Source organism: Panulirus ornatus, chromosome 33 (genome assembly GCF_036320965.1).
Source record: "Panulirus ornatus isolate Po-2019 chromosome 33, ASM3632096v1, whole genome shotgun sequence".
In the NCBI taxonomy this organism is placed as follows: Eukaryota; Metazoa; Arthropoda; class Malacostraca; order Decapoda; family Palinuridae; genus Panulirus; species Panulirus ornatus.
Window position 1 is genome coordinate 18,355,416 of NC_092256.1, and position 21,777 is coordinate 18,377,192.

Sequence of the window (21,777 nt, forward strand, 5' to 3'; positions counted from 1 at the left end):
CTGTTGAGGGAATACACACAAAACCCATAATCACTGCCTTCTAAACAAACAAACACGCATGCACTTACCTTTGATCCAGCTGGTCTTTCCATTCTCACAAATGCATCCTCCAAACTCTTATCAATGATGTACATTTCTACATCAATCTCCTTTTCATATTGATCAGAATAACAGATTTTCTACTGTCTACCTACCTATCTATATCTCTAATGCCACTTCCTGATAAAAAAAAAAAAAACGATTTTTTGATTAACTGTATATGTGCAGGTACAAGATTACATGCATAAATCACATTTAAGAAAAAAATCCATTTGCTTGCATAAACAAAATAAAGTCAGATACCTTCGTAATCATATAATTTCCAAAATACATTCCCGTGTTGGAAAGGAAGATGACAAGGAGGTATGAGTAAATGTTTGGATCAACAATGCATCCATACGTGATGAGCCCCACGTTAGATGCCAGCCCTATTACGATCCTCAAAACTTTACAGGGCCCTGAAGTGCGGTCCTGGTCTCTTATGACTTCTTCCAGTTTTGTGACCACAGGCTTCCAGCCCTTCCACACACACCACATCTTGTAAGGAGCTAAACGGTAAACAGAGAATTATAAGAATGAGCTAGAAACTTAAAGAATTATAAATTTGAGTAACACTGAAAAATATTTTCTTTACTTGACACCAATGTTTGGAACCTTGTAATTTAATTTTTTTTCTCTATGGAGGAGTGATTTTTCCTAAATCTGCTCTAAAGTCCATCCAATAAGGAAGTTTAAATCAAGAATTTTGCAAACATTGAAACCACAGACAAGTTCTCTTGCAATAACTCAGAAAGGTAAGACTGAATCTTGCTTATCCAGTACACCCAATAAAATGTAAGCCTTCCTACTTGTTACTTCTTTCCTGAGTAAAGAACAAGTCTGCAGTACAAAGAGCTTGTAATCTCCAGGAAAAAATTCAAATAAGCATGTGTCCTGATTTCAGCTTTGACTATAGACAAGGCTGTCAGGAATATAGTTAATTCAATCTTGTTTTCTAATAAACAAAACTTCATTTCTGCTAAGAAACAATGCTAAAATATAATACTACTATATCTAAAGAACAAGGGAGCAAATGGGAACTTCAGTGAAGGGGGCAAATGGGGATATGATAACAAGTAGTGGTGATGTGAGGAGATGGAGTGAGTATTTTGAAGGTTTGTTGAATGTGTTTGATGATAGAGTGGCAGATATAGGGTGTTTTGGTCGAGGTGGTGTGCAAAGTGAGAGGGTTAGGGAAAATGATTTGGTAAACAGAGAAGAGGTAGTAAAAGCTTTGCGGAAGATGAAAGCTGGCAAGGCAGCAGGTTTGGATGGTATTGCAGTGGAATTTATTAAAAAAGAGGGTGACTATATTGTTGACTGGTTGGTAAGGTTATTTAATGTATGTATGATTCATGGTGAGGTGCCTGAGGACTGGCAGAATGCGTGCATAGTGCCATTGTATAAAGGCAAAGGGGATAAGAGCGAGTGCTCAAATTACAGAGGTATAAGTTTGTTGAGTATACCTGGTAAATTATATGGGAGGGTATTGATTGAGAGGGTGAAGGCATGTACAGAGTATCAGATTGGGGAAGAGCAGTGTGGTTTCAGAAGTGGTAGAGGATGTGTGGATCAGGTGTTTGCTTTGAAGAATGTATGTGAGAAATACTTAGAAAAGCAAATGGATTTGTATGTAGCACTTATGGATCTGGAGAAGACATATGATAGAGTTGATAGAGATGCTCTGTGGAAGGTACTAAAAATATATGGTGTGGGAGGCAAGTTGTTAGAAGCAGTGAAAGGTTTTTAACGAGGATGTACGGCATGTGTACATGTAGGAAGAGAGGAAAGTGATTGGTTCTCAGTGAATGTAGGTTTGCGGCAGGGGTGTGTGATGTCTCCATGGTTGTTTAATTTGTTTATGGATGGGGTTGTTAGGGAGGTGAATGCAAGAGTTTTGGAAAGAGGGGCAAATATGCAGTCTGTTGGGGATGAGAGAGCTTGGGAAGTGAGTCAGTTGTTGTTCGCTGATGATACAGCACTGGTGGCTGATTCATGTGAGAAACTGCAGAAGCTGGTGACTGAGTTTGGTAAAGTGTGTGAAAGAAGAAAGTTAAGAGTAAATGTGAATAAGAGCAAGGTTATTAGGTACAGTAGGGTTGAGGGTCAAGTCAATTGGGAGGTAAGTTTGAATGGAGAAAAACTGGAGGAAGTAAAGTGTTTTAGATATCTGGGAGTAGATCTGGCAGCAGATGGAACCATGGAAGCGGAAGTGAATCATAGGGTGGGAGAGGGGGCGAAAATCCTGGGAGCCTTGAAGAATGTGTGGAAGTCGAGAACATTATCTTCGAAAGCAAAAATGACTATGTTTGAAGGAATAGTGGTTCCAACAATGTTGTATGGTTGCGAGGCGTGGGCTATGGATAGAGTAGTGCGCAGGAGGGTGGATATGCTGGAAATGAGATGTTTGAGGACAATATGTGGTGTGAGGTGGTTTGATCAAGTAAGTAATATAAGGATAAGAGAGATGTGTGGAAATAAGAAGAGCGTGGTTGAGAGAGCAGAAGAGGGTGTTTTGAAATGGTTTGGGCACATGGAGAGAATGAGTGAGGAAAGATTGACCAAGAGGATATATGTGTCGGAGGTGGAGGGAACGAGGAGAAGTGGGAGACCAAAGTGGAGGTGGAAAGATGGAGTGAAAAAGATTCTGAGTGATCGGGGACTGAACATGCAGGAGGGTGAAAGGCGGGCGAGGAATAGAGTGAATTGGATCGAAGTGGTATACTGGGGTCGACGTGCTGTCAATGGATTGAATCAGGGCATGTGAAGCGTCTGGGGTAAACCATGGAAAGTTTTGTGGGGCCTGGATGTGGAAAGGGAGCTGTGGTTTCGGGCATTATTGCATGACAGCTAGAGAATAAGTGTGAACGAATGGGGCCTTTGTTGTCTTTTCCTAGCGCTACCTCGCACACATGAGGGGGTGGAGGATGTTATTCCATGTGTGGCGAGGTGGCGATGGGAATGAATAATGGCAGACAGTGTGAATTGTGTGCATGTGTATATATGTATATGTCTGTTTGTATATACATGTGTGCATTGAGATGTATGGGTATGTATACTTGCGTGTGGGGACGTGTATGTATATACATGTGTATGGGAGTAGGTTGGGCCATTTCTTTCGTCTGTTTCCTTGCGCTACCTCACAAACGCGGGAGACAGCGACAAAGCAAAATAATAATAATAACAATATCTAAAGAACAATCATTATGATTTGAAATTATTTAACATTACTGGTTTTGATTTCTGTTAAATTCTGCAATGGGAATATATGGCTTGAGACTGGGAATGAAAAATATTACCTCAAATAATCACTCAAATTATTTGGAATGAAGCAATTCAACACTGCAGACAGAGTAAACAAATCCAACTAAGAGCTCCCTACACTACAGTAACATATGGGTCCTTTCAATGTATCCTGAGAATACACACCCAAACTGTCAGTAATGGCACATCTGAATGTGGGTTGTCATTGACAATACCATTCTTAGAGAAATGGTGAATTTCCCCCCCCAAAAAATGGTTAGGAAACATTAAACTATCTCAATCACACACCCAGATAAATCACATTTCTAAGAGTGCATAACCTAAGAAAAAAAAAGGTGTAACTTACAAAATGACCAAATCCCATACTTTGTCAGCAATATAGAATTTGCCGAGAGAATAAAGAAGTAGCTGACAGAGAAGACGGTCCAGAAAAGCGACTTGTTAATCCACTCATGAACTTCAGCCATAATGAGTGCTGTGCTAATGAAAGCAAGAGTTGGGTATACATGGTGAGTGACATCTCCATGGCGTAGGCCCCATATGGTTACCACAGCTACAACCAATATCACATACATAAACAACATATCTGGAGAAAGAGAAGTAAATTACTTGTTTGAAACTCAATGGAGAAATGTCCTTAATGTGTAATCAATTGATATATCTATAACTCTATATCACTGATACCTGTTCCCTTTCAAACCTCCCCTCCACAGAGGGGGGGAGGGGTGGCAATGTCAAAAGAGTCTCTCTAACTGGTGAACTCCAGTGCTACTTCTTAGCCTTCGTGCCTCACTCTTAACAGGCCACTGGCAGAGGGCAACTCTAGTGCAGGCTTTTCAGAGGCTCCTACTTATGTTTCCACCAACTACTGTTTCCTAATGTGTCTACCTAATGTCAACCCACCACAACTACCTAATGTACCTAATCACTACTACCTAATGCATCTAATCAATGCTCCTATCTTAAGTCCTACCTACTACTTCTCTCTATTGTTCCTAAAATTATGCCAAAAGACAGGGCTAGAAAATAACACTCACTGAAGAAAAATCTAGAGCTAGGAAGAATGAGCTGTTTGGGTTCAGTGTTGTCAAGTGCTATGTGTGACAAGGAGAGATTGCATGTTTGTGGACAGAGTGCCAGCAGTCCACGTGTGGGCGAAGCAAAAAGAAAAGACAGCTAACTGGGTCAATGGAATGCAACTTGACAACCACTGAAGTGCAGGCTCACTACACAGCTGTCACTGACCCTCCTAATATCCAGGAGGGAGGCATCTTTAAAATACCTCCCTGGTCAGTGGTTAGCTACCTACTAATTCATAAGTTTCTCATAAGTAAAGTAAATAACCTGACCTAAGTTAACTATGAGCATTTCATCCTGTGCTGAATGAAGAAAGCACCTGACCAAGATCTAATATATAACATATGTTTCCTATACCTATATATGTCCTTATACATTCTAACACTGGTGATGAAATAGGGGATTTTCATCATAACACTGAATTTGTGAGGTTTCACTCCATGAGTGCAATTACCTCTTTGAAGTTATCAATTTCTACAGTACAGGGAGAGTTCTACACTTAGGAAGCCCAGTCTTTTGAAGCTTACCATCAAATGGCTTTAAAACTTTTAAATAATGCCAGGATTCACAGTTTAATCACTCACTTAATTCCAATCATCCACCAACGTAATACTGAGACTACTTCTTCACAATCTTTTCTAACAAGCTTCTTGTTTTTTTTATCTGCCTAAAATATTCACTTTATCACAAAAGTCTACGAGATTTGTTATGCATGACATCCTATCCCTGAGTCCTTTTGTCTCTCACTTGAGAAGATTTTCCTTCATAAGTAAGTATCCATTTGCTTTGATTATTTCCACTGTATTTCATGGACCATGCTTGTCCACGAGATGAGTCAGTATTTCAATACAAATTTCAATACTCCTTTCCAAACAATAGGCATAACATTGCTTTCTTTCACCCCCCTGGAGCTTCATCCTCTATAACAAACATGCTGAACAACATTTCCAGTGGCCTGGCAAATATATTTGCTAACTCTTTTGGTGCAAATGGCAAGACTTCAGAGTCATGAGCCTTACATGAGTCAAGGAATTCAAACAGATTAGTTTGGTCTTTCTTATAATGCTACTGTTTTCTTAGACCTCTTCCCCATTCTATCTTACCTGGTTTTTTGGCTGTAAAATCCTTCTGCATGAAGCCAGTTTTAAGCCAATCAATCAGATCCTTGCATATTTTGCATCATCCTACATTGCTCTGAATTTCTCAGCCTGATTGCCATTCTTTAACCAAAAATTTACTCGAGAAGGATTCTTTAAAAAGTTTTGGAGTTTCTCTTGTCTTGTGTATAGAATTCTTTTCAAACTTTCTCAGCCCCTTCCTTCTTAATGTTGTGAGGGAGTTCTATAAATGTCGAGCCCCATCTCTTGAGCTTTCACTACTATCTTACAACTTTTGAAAATTGTATGCTGTCAATATTCATAATTTTCTTACTCAGTTTATTACATTCATCCATTATTCTTATGCAATATATTTTTCAATTTTCTTTTGAACAAATCTTTTGCTCAATATGCCCTCTAATTTTTCCATCTTTATATCTCACAGCAATGTTCAATGCTGACATAATCAAAGCAATATAAAAACTTACTGAAGGTCATGATCATATCACCCCTTACTCTTATCACTTCGAAGGTCAAAATCAAGGCTGCTAACTTTCCCTGTAACTCATCTCTACTACTATAGTGCCATCTCTGTTGCCTTCAACTGTACATATCTTCTCTATTAGTCCTTTGTGCTTTAAGCACAGTAACCAAATATAAAAAGGATATCTTAATTTCTGCTTACCATAGGATGTGAACAACTTGCTGAAAATTTTTATTGAAATACCTTAATACAATGCTAAAGTGTGCCAGCAGACAGGTTGTCTTCTTTACTATTCTACTGAGGTGGGACTCTAGGGACAAGTTAGAGACAGTATCAAATCCCAAGTCCCTCCCACACAGAGATTCCTACAGCTCATCTGAAGATGATTTTCACACTGATGCCTTCTTTCACTGTATGTATACCAGCCTCACTATTTTGCATTTATAAAGGCTGAAGTTCATCAACCATGTACCAGACCAACTTAGAGCTTCTCTTGAGTCCACTTGTAAAGTTGATGCAAGTCTCCTTCCTTTTAAATTCCTCAAGACTATGGCACTATTCACAATATATCTAGGAAAGTCTCCAAACCTTCTAACAAGTCTTTCACACATGAAAGAGAGCAATGGTCCCAAGACAGCACCCTGTAGCATGTCACTAGTGACCTCTACTATATTCATGAGGGTTCCTTTGACATGTGCTATTCAATGAGATAATCTCCTATCCATCAACGTACTTTCCCCCTTATTCCTGCCAGCAGATCTGGCAACGTAACTGGTCTCCTGTGTAGTACAGGATTAGAACATTTCTGGCAGTCCAAATACAGACAAATCTATGAAGTTTGTTAAGCATGATTTCTGTATTAGCTCTTTACCTAGGTAGTTTCTCCTTTATATGAAGTCATCTATTTTGTTTCTCCTCTGCATGCTTTAATGACTGGAAGATCAGCCTGCAATTCAGTGCATCCTCCTAGTCTCCCTTCTTAAAGATAAGTAAGAAATGGGCATGTTTGCATGTGTTATTATTAATAAAATACAACTAAAATGAGATCATATATCAAATACTGTTTTGCTGTCCTGATAAAATACTATGGTGTGTTTTAGAGGTATGAAAGAGATTAGATTAAGTAGATAGGATGAAACTGATGGTGAGACAAGTGTAGCCAAAAGTATCTATGAAAAATGTATACAGGGTTAACGATGAGAAAAACATGATACAGGGTAGTTATTTAAGTATGCATGATATTTAAGTATGCATGATATAAAATGAAGACACTTACCAAACCTGATGGTCACACTGTTGGGGCAGGTGTGATAAAGAGAAGACATGAGGCCCTGAATGATAAGACAATATCCAAGAGAGAGGAAGAGACCATAATGTCTACTCACACCAACATTCTGAAATATAGACACTTTTGTTGTAAAATCCTCTTTAGACCATGCAGCTAAGTGCTGGTCTTATCATGACACACTCAGCAATACAAAAACAATGCTGATCCTGCTCACAGCAGATTGGTTCCTGTTACCTCATGTTGATACTGTTTGGAATTACATCCCTTTACTCTTCATCTAAGATATAAAATAATAATAACTCCCACACTCTTTCTTTAAGCAAAAGGTAATTGTAATTATTTATTGTATCCTTTTACTCTCTATCTAAGAAATATTATTTTCTTTTATTATACTTAACCGCTGTCTCCCACATTAGCGAGGTAGAGCAAGGAAACAGACAAGGAATGGCCCAACTCACTTACATACACATGTATATACATAAATGTGCACAAATGCACATATACATACATATATATTTCAATGTATACATACATATATATACACAAACAAATACATACATATACATGTGCATATCCATACATTGACAACACATTGACCCCTGTATACCATATCGTTTCAATTCACTCTATTCCTTGCAAGCCCTTCACCCTCCTGTATGTTCAGGCCCCGATCGCTCAAAATCTTTTTCACTCCATCCTTCCACTCCAATATCTGACACATATATCCTCTTTGTGAATCTTTCTTCACTCATTCTCTCCATGTGTCCAAACCATTTCAACACACCCTCTTCTACTCTCTCAACCATCTTTCCTCACTCATTCTCTTCATGCATCCAAACCATTTCAACAAACTCTCTTTTTATCACCACACATCTCTCTTACCCTTTCATTACTTACTCAATCAAACCATCTCACACCACATATTGTCCTCAAACATTTCATTTCCAACACATCCACCCTCCTTCGCACAACCCTATCTATAGCTCATGCTTCTCAACCGTGTAACATTGTTGGAACCACTATTCCTTTAAACATACCAAATCTGCTCTCCGAGATAACATTCTCATCTTCAACACAATCTTCAATGCTCCCACAACCTTCACTCCCTCCCCCACCCTGTGACTCACTTCCGCTTCCATGGTTCCATCTGCTGCTAAGTCCACTCACAAATATCAAAAACATTTCACTTCCTCCAGTTTTTCTACATTCAAACTTACCTCCCAATTAACTTGTCCCTCAAACCTACTGAATCTAATAACCTTGCTCTTATTCACATTTACTCTCAACTTTCTTCTTTAACACACTTTACCAAACTCAGTCAACAACTTATGCAATTTCTCTCCTGAATCAGTCACCAGCACTGTAACATCAGTGAACAACAACTGACTCACTTCCCAAGCCCTCTCATCCACAACAGTCTGCATTCTTGCCTCTCTCTCCAAAACTCTTGCATTTGCCTCCCTAACAACCTCATCCATAAACAAATTAAACAACCATGGAGACATAACGCACCCCTGCCACAAACTGACATTCACTGGGAGCCAATCACTTTCCTCTTCCTACTCGTACACATGCCTTACGTCCTTGGTAAAAACATTTCACTGCTTCTAGCAACTTACCTCCCACACCATATACTCTTAAAACCTTCCACAAAGCATCTCTATCAACCCTATCATATGCCTTCTCCAGATCCATAAATGCTACATACAAATCCATCTGTTTTTCTAAGTATTTCTCACATACATTCTTCAAAGCAAACACCTGATCTACACATCCTCTACCACTTCTGAAACTACACTGCTCTTCCCCAATCTGATGCTCTGTACATGTCTTTACCCTCTCAATCAATACCCTCCCATATAATTTCCCACAAATGCTCAACAAACTTATGCTTCTGTAATTTGAACACTTACCTTTATCCCCTTTGCCTTTGTACAATGGCACTATGCATGCATTCCGCCAAACCTCAGGCACTTCACCATGATCCATAAATACATTGAATATCCTTAACAACCATTCAACAACACAGTCACCCCCTTTCTTTAACAAGTTCCACTGTAATATCATCCAAACCTGCCGTCTTGCCTGCTTTCATCTTCCACAAAGCTTTCACTAGCTCTTCTCTGTTCACCTAACCATTCTCCCTGACCCTCTCACTTGCATATCACCCTGATCAAAACACCTGATAGCTGCCACTCTATCATCAAGCATATTCAATAATAATATAATGAACAAGTTTCCAAAGGCAGTACAATAAAAACCATGAAAAATATTAAAATCAAACTTTTGATGTAAACATAAAACAATTTCCAAAATACATCTTACATCAAAAGCATTGAAGTTCTTGGAAATACTATGAGTTAATTGTCTGTGCTTCTTCACAATGACAGAAAAAGCAATTCCTGCTAGGATGTAGCTGATGTTGGTGAAAACTCGAGTGAAGTCAGGTAAATATCCAAAAGCAGTAAGGCAACGAGAGTTGAAAAAGCACCGATCCTCAACTCCATGTTGCCTCAGCATCTGAAGGGAAGAACGATTAGTGACTTCAGATTATTTGCAATACTGAAAGCAAATGTATATAGCTGAAAATCTATTAATATTAATCCATAATCATAGAGAGGAATCTAATATTATCCTACAACAAACAAAAGTAAGAGTTCCTCCAAGGCTATCCCATGGTGTTGTATGGTACAAATGAAAATGACAGTTTAGTCAGGATGGATATTAACAGCATTCTGTACTCACCCCTAAGTAAGACCTAACGAGCTCTGCAGTAGGTAGGGCAGCAAACACACTCATGATCAACAGATTATGAATGAAGCCCACTTCTCCAACCTGGGCCTCAGCTGTTTCAGCTTCAAACACTGCTACCTGCTTCCACCACCCAACAAAACTATAAATACAATGCAGAATAGTTTCTCTGAAATAATCAAGCAACTTTCCAGTATTCTTTTCTACACCTAAAAGCCTTCCTTACCTTAATGCTTAAGTGAAAGATGGCTTTGTCTGCACATATTCACTGATCAGATGTCTTATATAATATAACAAAACCACAGCCTACCTACCATCCATAACCAAGCATCCAACTATTCCTTGTTTTATCCTGACCATTAAATATGCTATGTTCACATTCCTATACACTAAAGATTAAACTGAAAAGGCATGAAGGAATATTCTTTAGAGAAATTAGCATTAATTTTAGTGTAAAATTTTTTGGAAGGGATACTTTATGTTCAATGAGCCACATTTCATTACTATGTATTTCTTCTGAAAGATATTTTGAATTTCCCAATAAAATAATTATGATGTACTATGTTAACTGTATGACACACATTATCTAATGCCAATATTTTTCACATTCAGGGTGAGTATCCCTTATCCGAAATATATAGAACCAGAAGTGTTTTGGGTTTTGGATTTTTTGGATTCTAGATTATTTGCATATATATAATGATGATTTCTACAGTTGTATATTTTACAATGAAAAGGAAAATTTTGATCCAGATAACAACCTTGGAAGCAGCAGCAAAGAAACATAATTTCCAAGGCTCTTGTTTTAATAACTTTTCATTGGTAAATGAAAACATCAGTTAAGTTACCTAAGATGTGCTTGTTCCAGTATACTTAACCATAATTAGAAATGTTATCCCTGGGGATAGGGGAGAAAGAATACTTCCCACGTATTCCCTGCGTGTCGTAGAAGACGACTAAAAGGGGAGGGAGCGGGGGGCTGGAAATCCTCCCCTCTTGATTTTTTTTTTTAATTTTCCAAAAGAATGAACAGAGAAGGGGGCCAGGTGAGGATGTTCCCTCAGAGGCCCAGTCCTCTGTTCTTAACGCTACCTTGCTGATGCGGGAAATGGCGAATAGTTTGAAAAAAAAAAAAAAATATAATGAGATGTCTTAGGGATGGGCCTCACGTCTAAACACAAAATCTATCTATATTTCATATACACCTTATACACATAGCCTGAAGGTACTTTATACAATATTCTTAATAACTTTGCACGTGAAACATAGTCTGAGTAACACCGAACCATCAGAAAGTTAAGGTATCACAACCTCACCACCCATATGGACAATTTGTGGTTGTTTGGCATCACCTTCATTCCTGACTATGAATTTATATGCTTCTAATAAGCAATAATTTTCTTACACTTATTCACACATAATTACTTAACAGCAAAAAAAAGAAAAAAAAGACCATAAATACAATGAAAAAATAAGTGAGGTCAAGTGTGAAATTTTCCACTTGTAATGCCATGTTCCTGCACAAAAATTTCGGATTTTGGAGCATTTTGTTTTTTCAGATCAGGGATGCTCAACCTGTATATATATCTATAGAATTAGGAACAAGTAAATGAATCCTAGAGAAAATATTCTTGCTTTGCTTCTGCTCATAATTTGAGAAAGTAGTAACACTGGAGGGTAGGATACCATGATATCCTGTCCCCATTCTTCTCCTGCAATAGCATGTATCTGACACATGGGTAGCATTCTCTCTCTCCAAACCTGAGGGATATACAGCAACCATAACTATATATGTACTTTCAAAATTTCTATAATTAGTGAAATTATCTCTTGCTGTGGCAATGACTTTTATCCACTTCACATTACACTGCAGGTCCCAATTTTTGTCCACTTTCAATATTTCAAACTTGGTGCCTTTGAGCTCACACTAACTTAGCTGGCACATTGTAAAAACTGCCAGAGGCTCTAAGCTCAACTTATACAAAGGAAAAAGAAAAGCTTAGTGGCTTATCTATCTTCTATATACCAAGTTGCCACATCAAGGGAGAAAACCCCAAAAGAGTTTCCTTTAAGTTTTTCATTCAAAATTTCATCAATTCAATGCAAGCCCAACATTCATTTATTTATCATGCTTAATTGCTGTCTCCTGTGACAGCGAGGTAGCAAAAGGAAACAGACGAGGAATGGCCCAGCCCACCCATCTACACATATATATACATAAACGCTCATACACGCACATATACATGCATATACATTTCAATGTATACATACATATGCAGACAGACATATACATATATACACATGTACATATTCATACTTGCTGCCTTCATCCATTCCTGTCACCACCCCACCACACATGAAACAGCATCCCCCCTCCAGCAAGGTAGTGCCAGGAAATGACAAAAAAGGCCACACTCGTTCACACTCAAGTCTCTAGCTGTCATGTGTATGCACCAAAACCACAGCTCCCTTTCCACATCCAGGCCCCACAGACCTTTCCATGGTTTACCCCAGACGCTTCACATGACTTGGTTCAATCCATTGACAGCACGTCGACTCCAGTATACCACATCGTTCCAATTCACTCTATTCCTTGCATGTCTTTCACCCTCCCATATGTTCAGACCCCGATGGCTCAAAATCTTTTTCACTCCATCCTTTCACCTCCAATTTGGTCTCCCACTTCTCCTTCCCTCCACCTCTGACACATATATCCCCTTTGTCAATCTTTCCTCACTCATTCTCTCCATGTGTCGAAACCATTTTAAGACACCCTCTTTTGCTTTCTCAACCACCCTCTTTTTATTACCACACATCTCTCTTACCCTTTCATTACTTACTCGATCAAACCACCTCACACCACATATTGTTCTCAAACTTTTCATTTCCAACACATCCACCCTCCTTCGCACAACCCTATCTGTAGCCCATGCCTCTCGACCATATAACATTGTTGGAACCACTATTCCTCCAAACATACACATTTTTGCTCCCCGAGGTAACGTTCTCACCTTCCACACATTCTTCAATGCTCCCACAACCTTCACCCCCTCCCCCATCCTGTACCTCACTTTCGCTTTCATAGTTCCATCTGCTGCTAAGTCCACTCTTAGATATCTAAAACACTTCACTTCCTCAAGTTTTTCTCTATTCAAACTTACCACCCAATTAACTTGTCCCTTAACCATACTGAAACTAACAACCTTGCTCATATCAACATTCACTCTCAACTTTCTTCTTTAACACACTTTACCAAACTCAGTCACCAACTTCTGCAGTTTCCCATCCGAATCAGCTACCAGTGCTATATCATCAGTGAACAACAACTGACTCATTTCCCAAGCCCTCTCACCCAGAACAGACTGTATACTTGCCCTCTCTCTCCAAAACCCAAAACTCTTGCATTCAACTTCCTAAACACCCCATCCATAAACAAATTAAACAACCACAGAGACAAAACGCACCCCTGCCTCAAACCGACATTCACTGGGAACCAATCACTTTCTTTCTTCCCACTCGTAAATATGCCTTTCATCCTTGGTAAAAACTTTTCACTGCTTCTCGCAACTTACCTCCCACACCTTATACTAAAGCATCTCTATCAACCCTATCATATGCCTTATCCAGATCCATAAATGCTACATACAAATCCATCTGTTTTTCTAAGTATTTCTCACATAAATTGCTTCAAAGCAAATACCTGATTCACATATCCTATACTACTTCTGAAACCACACCGCTCTTCCCCAATCTGATAATCTGTACATGCCTTTACCCTCTCAATCAATACCCTCCCGTTAATTTCCCAAAAATACTCAACAAAACTTATGCCTCTGTATTTTGAACACTCACCTTTATCCCCTTTGCCTTTGTACAATGGCATTATGCATGCATTCCGCCAATCCTCAGGCACTTCACCATGATTCATACATACAATGAATATCCTTACCAACCATTCAACAACACAGTCACCTCCTTTTTCAATAAATTCCACTGCAATACCATCCAAACCCACCACCTTTCAGCTTTCATCTTTTGCAAAGCTTTCACTGCCTCTTCTCTGTTTACCAAACCATTCTCCCTGACCCCCTCACTTCGCACACCACCTCGACCAAAACACCCTATATCTGCCAATCTATCATCAAACACATCAGCAACCTTCAAAATACTCACACCATCTCCTTCTCATTCCATCACTTATTATTACCTCCCCATTAGCACCCTTCACCAATGTTCTCATTTGTTCTGTCTTACACACTTTATTTACCTCCTTCTAAAACATCTTTTTTTATTCATTTATTATTTTACTTTGTCGCTGTCTCCCACTTAGCGAGGTAGCGCAAGGAAACAGACGAAAGAATGGCCGAACCCACCCACATATATGTCCACACACGAAAATATACATACCTATACATCTCAACATATACATATATATACCCACACAGACATATACACATGTACATAATTCATACTGTCTGCCTTTATTCATTCCCATCGCCACCCCACCACAAATGAAATAACAACCCCCTTCTCCCACATGTGCACGAGGTAGCGCTAGAAAAAGACAACAAAAGCCACATTCGTTCACACTCAGTCTCTAGCTGTCATGTATAATGCACCGAAACCACAGCTCCCTTTCCACATCCAGACCCCACAGAACTTTCCATGGTTTACCCCAGACGCTTCACATGCCCTGGTTCAATCCACAGATAGTATGTCGACCCCTAGTATATCACATCGTTCCAATTCACTCTATTCCTTGCACGCCTTTCACCCTCCTGCATGTTTAGGCCCCGATCACTCAAAATCTTTTTCACTCCATCTTTCGATCTCCAATTTGGTCTCCAACTTCTCCTCGTTCGCTCCACCTCTGACACATATATCCTCTTGGTCAATCTTTCCTCACTCATTCTCTCCATGTGACCAAACATCTTTTTATTCTCCCTAAAATCTAATGATACTCTCACCCCAGCTCTCATTTGCCATTTTTTCAACTCTTACACTTTTCTCTTGACCTCCTGCCATTTTCTTTTATACATCTCCCAGTCATTTGCACTGCTTCCCTGCAAAAATCATCCAAATGCCTCTCTCTTCCCTTTCACTACAATCTTACTTCTTCATCCCACCACTCACTACCCTTTCTAATCTGCCCACCTCCCACCTTTCTCATGCCATATGCATCTTTTGCACAATCCATCACAGCTTCACTAAATACATCCCATTCCTCCCCCACTCCCCTTACGTCATTTACTCACCTTTTGCCATTCTGCACTCAATCTCTTCTGGTGCTTCCTCACACAAGTCTCCTTTCCAAGTTCACTTATTCTCACCACTCTCTTCATCCTAACATTCTCTCTTCTTTTCGAAAACTTCTACAAATCTTCATCTTTGCCTCCAGAGGATAGTGATCAGACATTCCTTCAGCTGCCCCTCTCAGCATATTAACACCCAAAAGTCTCTCTTTTACATGCCTATCAATTACCACGTAATCCAATAATGCCCTCTGGCCTTCTCTCCTACTCACATACGTATACTTATGCATAATACCAGTAGTAGTCTTCTACAACATGCGGGGAATATATGGGAAGTATTCTTTCTCCACTATCCCCAGGGATAATATTCATGTGAAGTAATATTCACAGGCATAAACACAGAAAAAAGCTAACATTATACTATATAGGAATAAGAAAACTGCAACAGTATTTTCATATGTCTGGTAACACTACATGGCAGATGTCATGCTACCTGTGATTCCTAAAAGTGGCATTAAACATGAATATTTAAAAGAACTCCACATTTTTGTAATATGGGAGAAGTGACCTATTTACTCCCATACTAAAAAATAAAAGAAAGAATCAATATCCTTAATTCATTTTTGTATCTTTTATCCACAATGCTGAAAATGGGCATTTTATCATCCACAGTGAAGGGGTTATTATCAACTGTGACAAACAATCAAAACTCCTAAAATGTGATATTATGTAACCATAATTCATCCAAAAACCATGATTTGTCCCTCCTGAAAGAAATGATAACACTGTACGAACTCTAAAAATCATAAATTAAATGTACATCATACCATTCTGTGCAGTGCACTTTATAGCACTACCTTCCCTAAGTGTGACTATGACAAGAAAAAACATGGTCTAAATTTTGGGAAAACAATCTGTAAAACATATGAAACAATAAAACGGTAAAAATGAAAATGTTTAAAACAATACAATATCACTGTATCTCAAGAAAGCTACATCAATGACACCCATGAACAAACATATATACCTAATGCTGATAGAGATGTCAATACATCTAAAATGCCCATGTCAGACTTGTACACTTCCAGCAATATCAAAAATATTCAACAATGAAATATCAACTTACCAGGCAGTGGTGGAAGGTGGGTGGTTAAAGGAAGGTGGATATATTCATCCTTGGATGAAGAAAGCCATGTCTCAAGGATAATATGCAAGTCCATTTCCACTTCTCACAAGTACAGATAAATAATTTACAATATCACAAATATAGTTACTTAAAGGAAGACCTCTGAAAACACACTGTAAATCTTATATACTGGAATACAAGATGTGGTCACAATGGCTAGCAAATGATGATATCTATGGTTGTATATATCGTGGCCTTGGACAACCTTTTGTCATGATAGCAACCTTAACAGTCTGCTCTTTAAAGCACCAAACTTAGCATGTCAAAAGTTGCTTCATGCATGGAACAGAAACGAGGGACTCATTTCACACATATGATGGATTACAAAGAAAAATCTGAAAACATTTCACTCACTATGGATTAAACGTGGCTGTGAAGTTCATCAAAGAGGAATTTGGTGCATAGGTTGTGGATGGAGCAATGGCTGGACGTTCAGTGAGGGGAAGTTGCAGAGCAGTGATTTGTTGATCATAACTGTCTGTTACAGCAAAGGTACAGTGCTTAGTACTATACTAACAATGATCTTTCTATATATCAATATCATATGCAAATACTGTACAGTGAAATGCAGCAACTAATTCTAACAATCTCATATTAATAATAATGTATTGTTTCCATTTAACATTTCAAAACCAACTTTCCTGTGCATGATTTCCCAGTATGTAAGATGATAAATCTAGTATCATACAAGACTTATAAGCATCTTTTTCCATGCTAGTTCTATTCTCATCATCCATTACATATCTTGGAGAGCATCTACTTAAGAGGGGTGGAGTGGTGGTGGATTAATACCATTTTATCCCCTACAGGTGATGTGTACGCATGAGAATTCATCCCCTTTGACCGTCAAATATTTATGAGGTCAACAAATTCTTGTTCACAAGAACTTACCAACCATACAGTAACCTACCCACAGACCTAGGAGGTGGCAGAGTGCAGCAAGCAACCACAATGCATTCATAAATCACTGGCATCTGTGTCTCAGGCCTATTGATATAAGGAACTAAATCTTTTTTTTTCTAAAGGGAATTGGGAAGGATAGGAAACAAAATAAGAGCTCAAGTTACTTTGCCTAACAAAACCTAAATTTCACACCTATGGACAAAGTCCTTTTTGAAACTAGGTGCTAAGCCATATGAAGGGGTGACTTAAAAGGAAAACATACGGAACGAAATTAAACAAAGGCTTACTCTTAATGTTGATATGGTCGCAGTTCAGAAACATCCTCTTCTGAGGGTGGCATGCCTAAAGCCAAAGTCAACCAAATCCAGACTGAAACATCACTGATCATTAGTGTTTGTTAAATGCGAAACAAAGACCCCTCTAGCCATTCTCAATCAAGGAATGGTTCCCAATAAAAATCCAAGATATATGATATTTTCCATACAGTGAGGGATCTAGCTGACAGTCGAGGCTGTAAAAAGAGCCCAATTTTCTCATTCCAATCAGAAATGCTTCTTGCTGATAAAAGGTTCAAAGGAACCTGGATGAACAAATGAGTGTTCTCTTAAGTAATTTTGTGTGAGATCAAGAAATTCTTCAAATCTTGGGTGGTCATAATATATGACACTCCATTACGGAGTCTTTTCCAGGACTAAACCAAATTAAGCTTATTTCTAAACTGTCGGTATCATGTTTGGTCAAGAACTTTGGGTTTTGATTAATCTTCATCCATTCCCTCCTACAACTTCCTTAGGGTGAAGGCCAAGGCAAAAGAGTCTCCATAACTGGTAAACTCCAGTGCTGCTTCTTAGCCTTTGATGCCTCACCCTTAACAGGCCACAGGCAAAGGGCAACTCTAGCACAGTGGTACATGTTTCTTTGGAGATAACAAGCCAATTATCTACTCCAAAGAGGGTAAATACCTTGGATGCTCCTAATAAAGAATGGTGTTACTGACTTTACTCTTGCCATGGAAGGCACTGAAATATTTAAATATACTTATGCAGTAATAAATGAGTCTTCGATATTGCAAAGAAAAGCTTAAAAAGACTTCAAAATTGATTGGTATGTCTTTCAGTTTATGTGAGAAAAAGCATATATGAAGATTCCAAAACCAAAAATTTTCATGCTGTATCCCTCATAGAAAGTGACAATTCTCTAGGACTTTAAAGAATCTTGCTTGGGAACTGGCAAAACTATAATAAGCAATGAAAGTCACTTGCACCGAGATTACTTTACCAACTTCTGGGATAACAATGACTCTACCTATCCATCTCTATTTCTGATACCTGTTCCCTTCAGGAACTTCCTCAAGGGAGTGGCCATGGCAAAAGAATCTCCAAAACTGGTGAACCCCAGTGCTACCTTTTAGCCTTTAGTGCCTCACCCCTAATGGGCTACTGGCAGAGGGTAACTCTAGGGCAGTGTTTTCAGAGGCTCCTACTTAATGTTCCTGATGACTACTACTGCTACTTAATGTATCTACCTATGTTCCAAACTACTACTCTTATCTAAAGTTCTCAACTAATATTCCTACTAACTACTTCTACTCTCTCCCATATCCCTGGGAATATGGGAGAAAGAATACTGCCCATGTATTCCCTGCATGTTGTAAAAGACAACCAAGAGGGGTGGGAGTAAGAGGATGAAAATCCTCCCTTTTTGAATTACTTTCCAAAGGAAAGAATAGTGCAAGGAGCCAAGTGAGGATTTTACCCTATAAGGCTCTGTTATCAGTTCTTGATGATATCTTGGTGAAGAAGGATATGGTGAGTATGCATGAAAAAAAAATACTTAATACTTCTGTCTAATGTTCCTGCTACTACTTCTATCTGTTCCTCCCACCATTCTGTCAAAAGGCAAGACTAGCGCTAACAGCAGGAAAAATCTAAAGTTATAAAAAATCAGTTGTGTGAATTAAGCATTGTAAAGTATTATGAGTGGCAAGAAGAGAACGTATATTTGTGGAAAGATTGCTAGCAGTCCACGTGTGGGTGAGACAGAAAGAAAAGACAGCTACCTGGGTCAGAGGAGTGTAACTTGACAATTGCTGAAGTGCTGGCTCACTACACAGACATCACTAACCCTTCCAATGCCCAGGCAGGTAATGTAAACCAGTCAGGCTGAGAATTACCTTCTCCAGAACATTTATGAGAGTAGAGAGAAAAATCTGAAACCAAATAACTCAGTCTAAGGTCATAGCACTGATCCCTACTGTTTTTAGCAGAAAACTGTACAAATATTAAGTTCACTCCATGGCAAAAAATCTTCGTGTGGGTATACTCCAGATGACAAGATCTACTTGAAAGCAGCTATTCCCAGTGTCATCTTGGATGATACAGCAACTGACCTCAATATGAACAACTGCAATTTCAAATGCTACAAACTCCATATAAGGAAAATACTTGAATAAATCTTATCTGGGGCTGCTACAGTAAGAATGTGATCTATCTCCTCCAAGAGCTGAAAAAATGGCATTAAGCTCTGTTCATTAACCATAACACAGCTATTCTGTTGTGCAATATAACCTGAAACCCTCAACTTAGCCCCAATAAGCTTCAAAAGAGGAACAAACAAGAAACCATCAATTCTTTCTTGATGATATACCAATGACTTTGAATCCAAACCAGTATTCCTGCTTCTTTGTAGTCCTCTTCATAATGTAGCCCCTTTCAAAAAGCACCCTGCTTATTCATATCATTAGTGGATTTAAACAAACTCTCAAAGTTGCAGGTCTATGCAAATATTACTTGACATAACACCACTCAAGAGATAAACAAAGTTCTTGTGGATCTCTCACATGACATCTCCCTCTTACCATAAAATTCCATTTCCTCTAAAAAGTCACTTTTGAAATGCACCTTGGCCACATCACAGCCATTTCTCACAAAAGTGAACTTTCCAACTTGGATAACAAGGCAGCAGTCACTTCCTAAAAATGTAAAGCCTTGTCTGCAGGAAGGAAAAGTGCACCTGTTCAGGGATACCAACAGAACACAAACCAAGAGAGCTACTGATCAGGTGCTTCCCAGGATTTCCCCCTCATCTATGAAGAAACCCACTTTCTGAAAAATATCAAAGACTTTGTAACTTTGCTTTACACTCTCTGCTGAATCTGCTAATACCAGAAAATGTAAAAAAGAAGCAATCTCACTTTAAACACTGTTATTCTTCTTACAAGAAGTTTGCAGATGATGCAAAGGTCATGAGGGAAAGTGAAAGGTGAGGAGACTTCATCAACTTACAAGGGCACCTAAATAGACTCCAATCTTAAAGTCTAAAATGTGGTTGGCGAGATTTAACCTGAGCAAATGTAAAGCAATGAAACACAGGGCTCAATATGATTATTACATAGCAGGAAATATGTTTCAGGATTCTGTACTTGAGAAGGAATTGGGATAACACATTGTACCTAAACTGTTGACAGTCTCATATCATAAGAATAGTTAAGGAAACAAACTGTCTGCAGACAAATATCAGAACAGCTTCAAGTATATGGATAAGGCAATCTTAAGCAAGCAATTCATATCCTACTCAAGGATAAAACTAGAATAAGCTTCTCAGGTTTGGTCACCACAACTAAAGAAGCAAAAAGAGCTCTTAAAGAAGGTCCAAAGGAAGGAAACAAGATGGTACCAGAATTAAGACAGATAAGCTTTTTTTTTCTTTTTTTTTTTTTTCAAAGGTGGAACAGAGAAGGGGGCCAGGTAAGGATATTCCTTCAAAGGTCCAGTCCTCTGTTCTTAACGCTACCTCGCTAGCGTGGGAAATGGCAAATAGCATGAAAGAAAAAAGAAGCTATAAAGAAAAGCTGTAGGCTTAAATTTACCCACCTTGGAAGAGACACTGAGGGGGTGACATGACACAACCTTTAAATTTTTAAAAGAGATTGATGAGGTGGACAAAGGATAGTTCTTTGTGAGATGTATGGTTAGAGCAACCAGAAGATATAACATGAAATTTCAAATTAAGCAAGCAGTTTGCAAATAGGGATAAAGAAATACTTCTATAATATAAGAATACTGAATGAATGGAACAGACTGACTGAGGACTGGTTAATGCAAACAGCATACATAAACTTACGAGGTTGTAAGATAACAGAAAGTGTTCAATAGATGGACCCCTGAAAATAGAGTGTTTAATAGATGGACTCCTAAAATCAAATTAACTTCTTGCTGGTCTTTATAAAGAAAGGAACTTTTCCCTTCTGCCTTTTTCTTGTGTCAGATATAAGTAAGCTTAACAAGATTAGCCCTAGTCTTTAGAATGTAACAGCAGTTAAAGAAACTGTGCAAACAATATACCCAACATTTGAGGAATGTCATTCACTTATGAAAAACAGATTACCTCTCTGGGGG

The 21,777-nt window shown here is 38.6% G+C and overlaps 1 protein-coding gene across 6 annotated transcripts in view; it reads right to left on the reverse strand.

Annotated features, from left to right (window-relative positions):
* The window catches only part of LOC139759539 (SID1 transmembrane family member 1-like), a 66,091-nt gene that overhangs the window by 18,677 nt on the left and 25,637 nt on the right, over nt 1–21,777 (reverse strand). For 5 of the 6 annotated variants that reach the window (XM_071681765.1, XM_071681767.1, XM_071681764.1 and 2 more), the window contains 6 exons: nt 16,832–16,955; nt 10,034–10,181; nt 9,614–9,808; nt 7,277–7,394; nt 3,689–3,928; nt 343–587 (listed from right to left, as the gene is read on the reverse strand). In XM_071681765.1, the coding sequence (XP_071537866.1) occupies nt 343–587; nt 3,689–3,928; nt 7,277–7,394; nt 9,614–9,808; nt 10,034–10,181; nt 16,832–16,955 (1,070 nt within the window). The remainder of the gene's footprint in view (nt 1–342; nt 588–3,688; nt 3,929–7,276; nt 7,395–9,613; nt 9,809–10,033; nt 10,182–16,831; nt 16,956–21,777) is intronic. The other variant, XM_071681769.1, reaches the window with a different exon arrangement.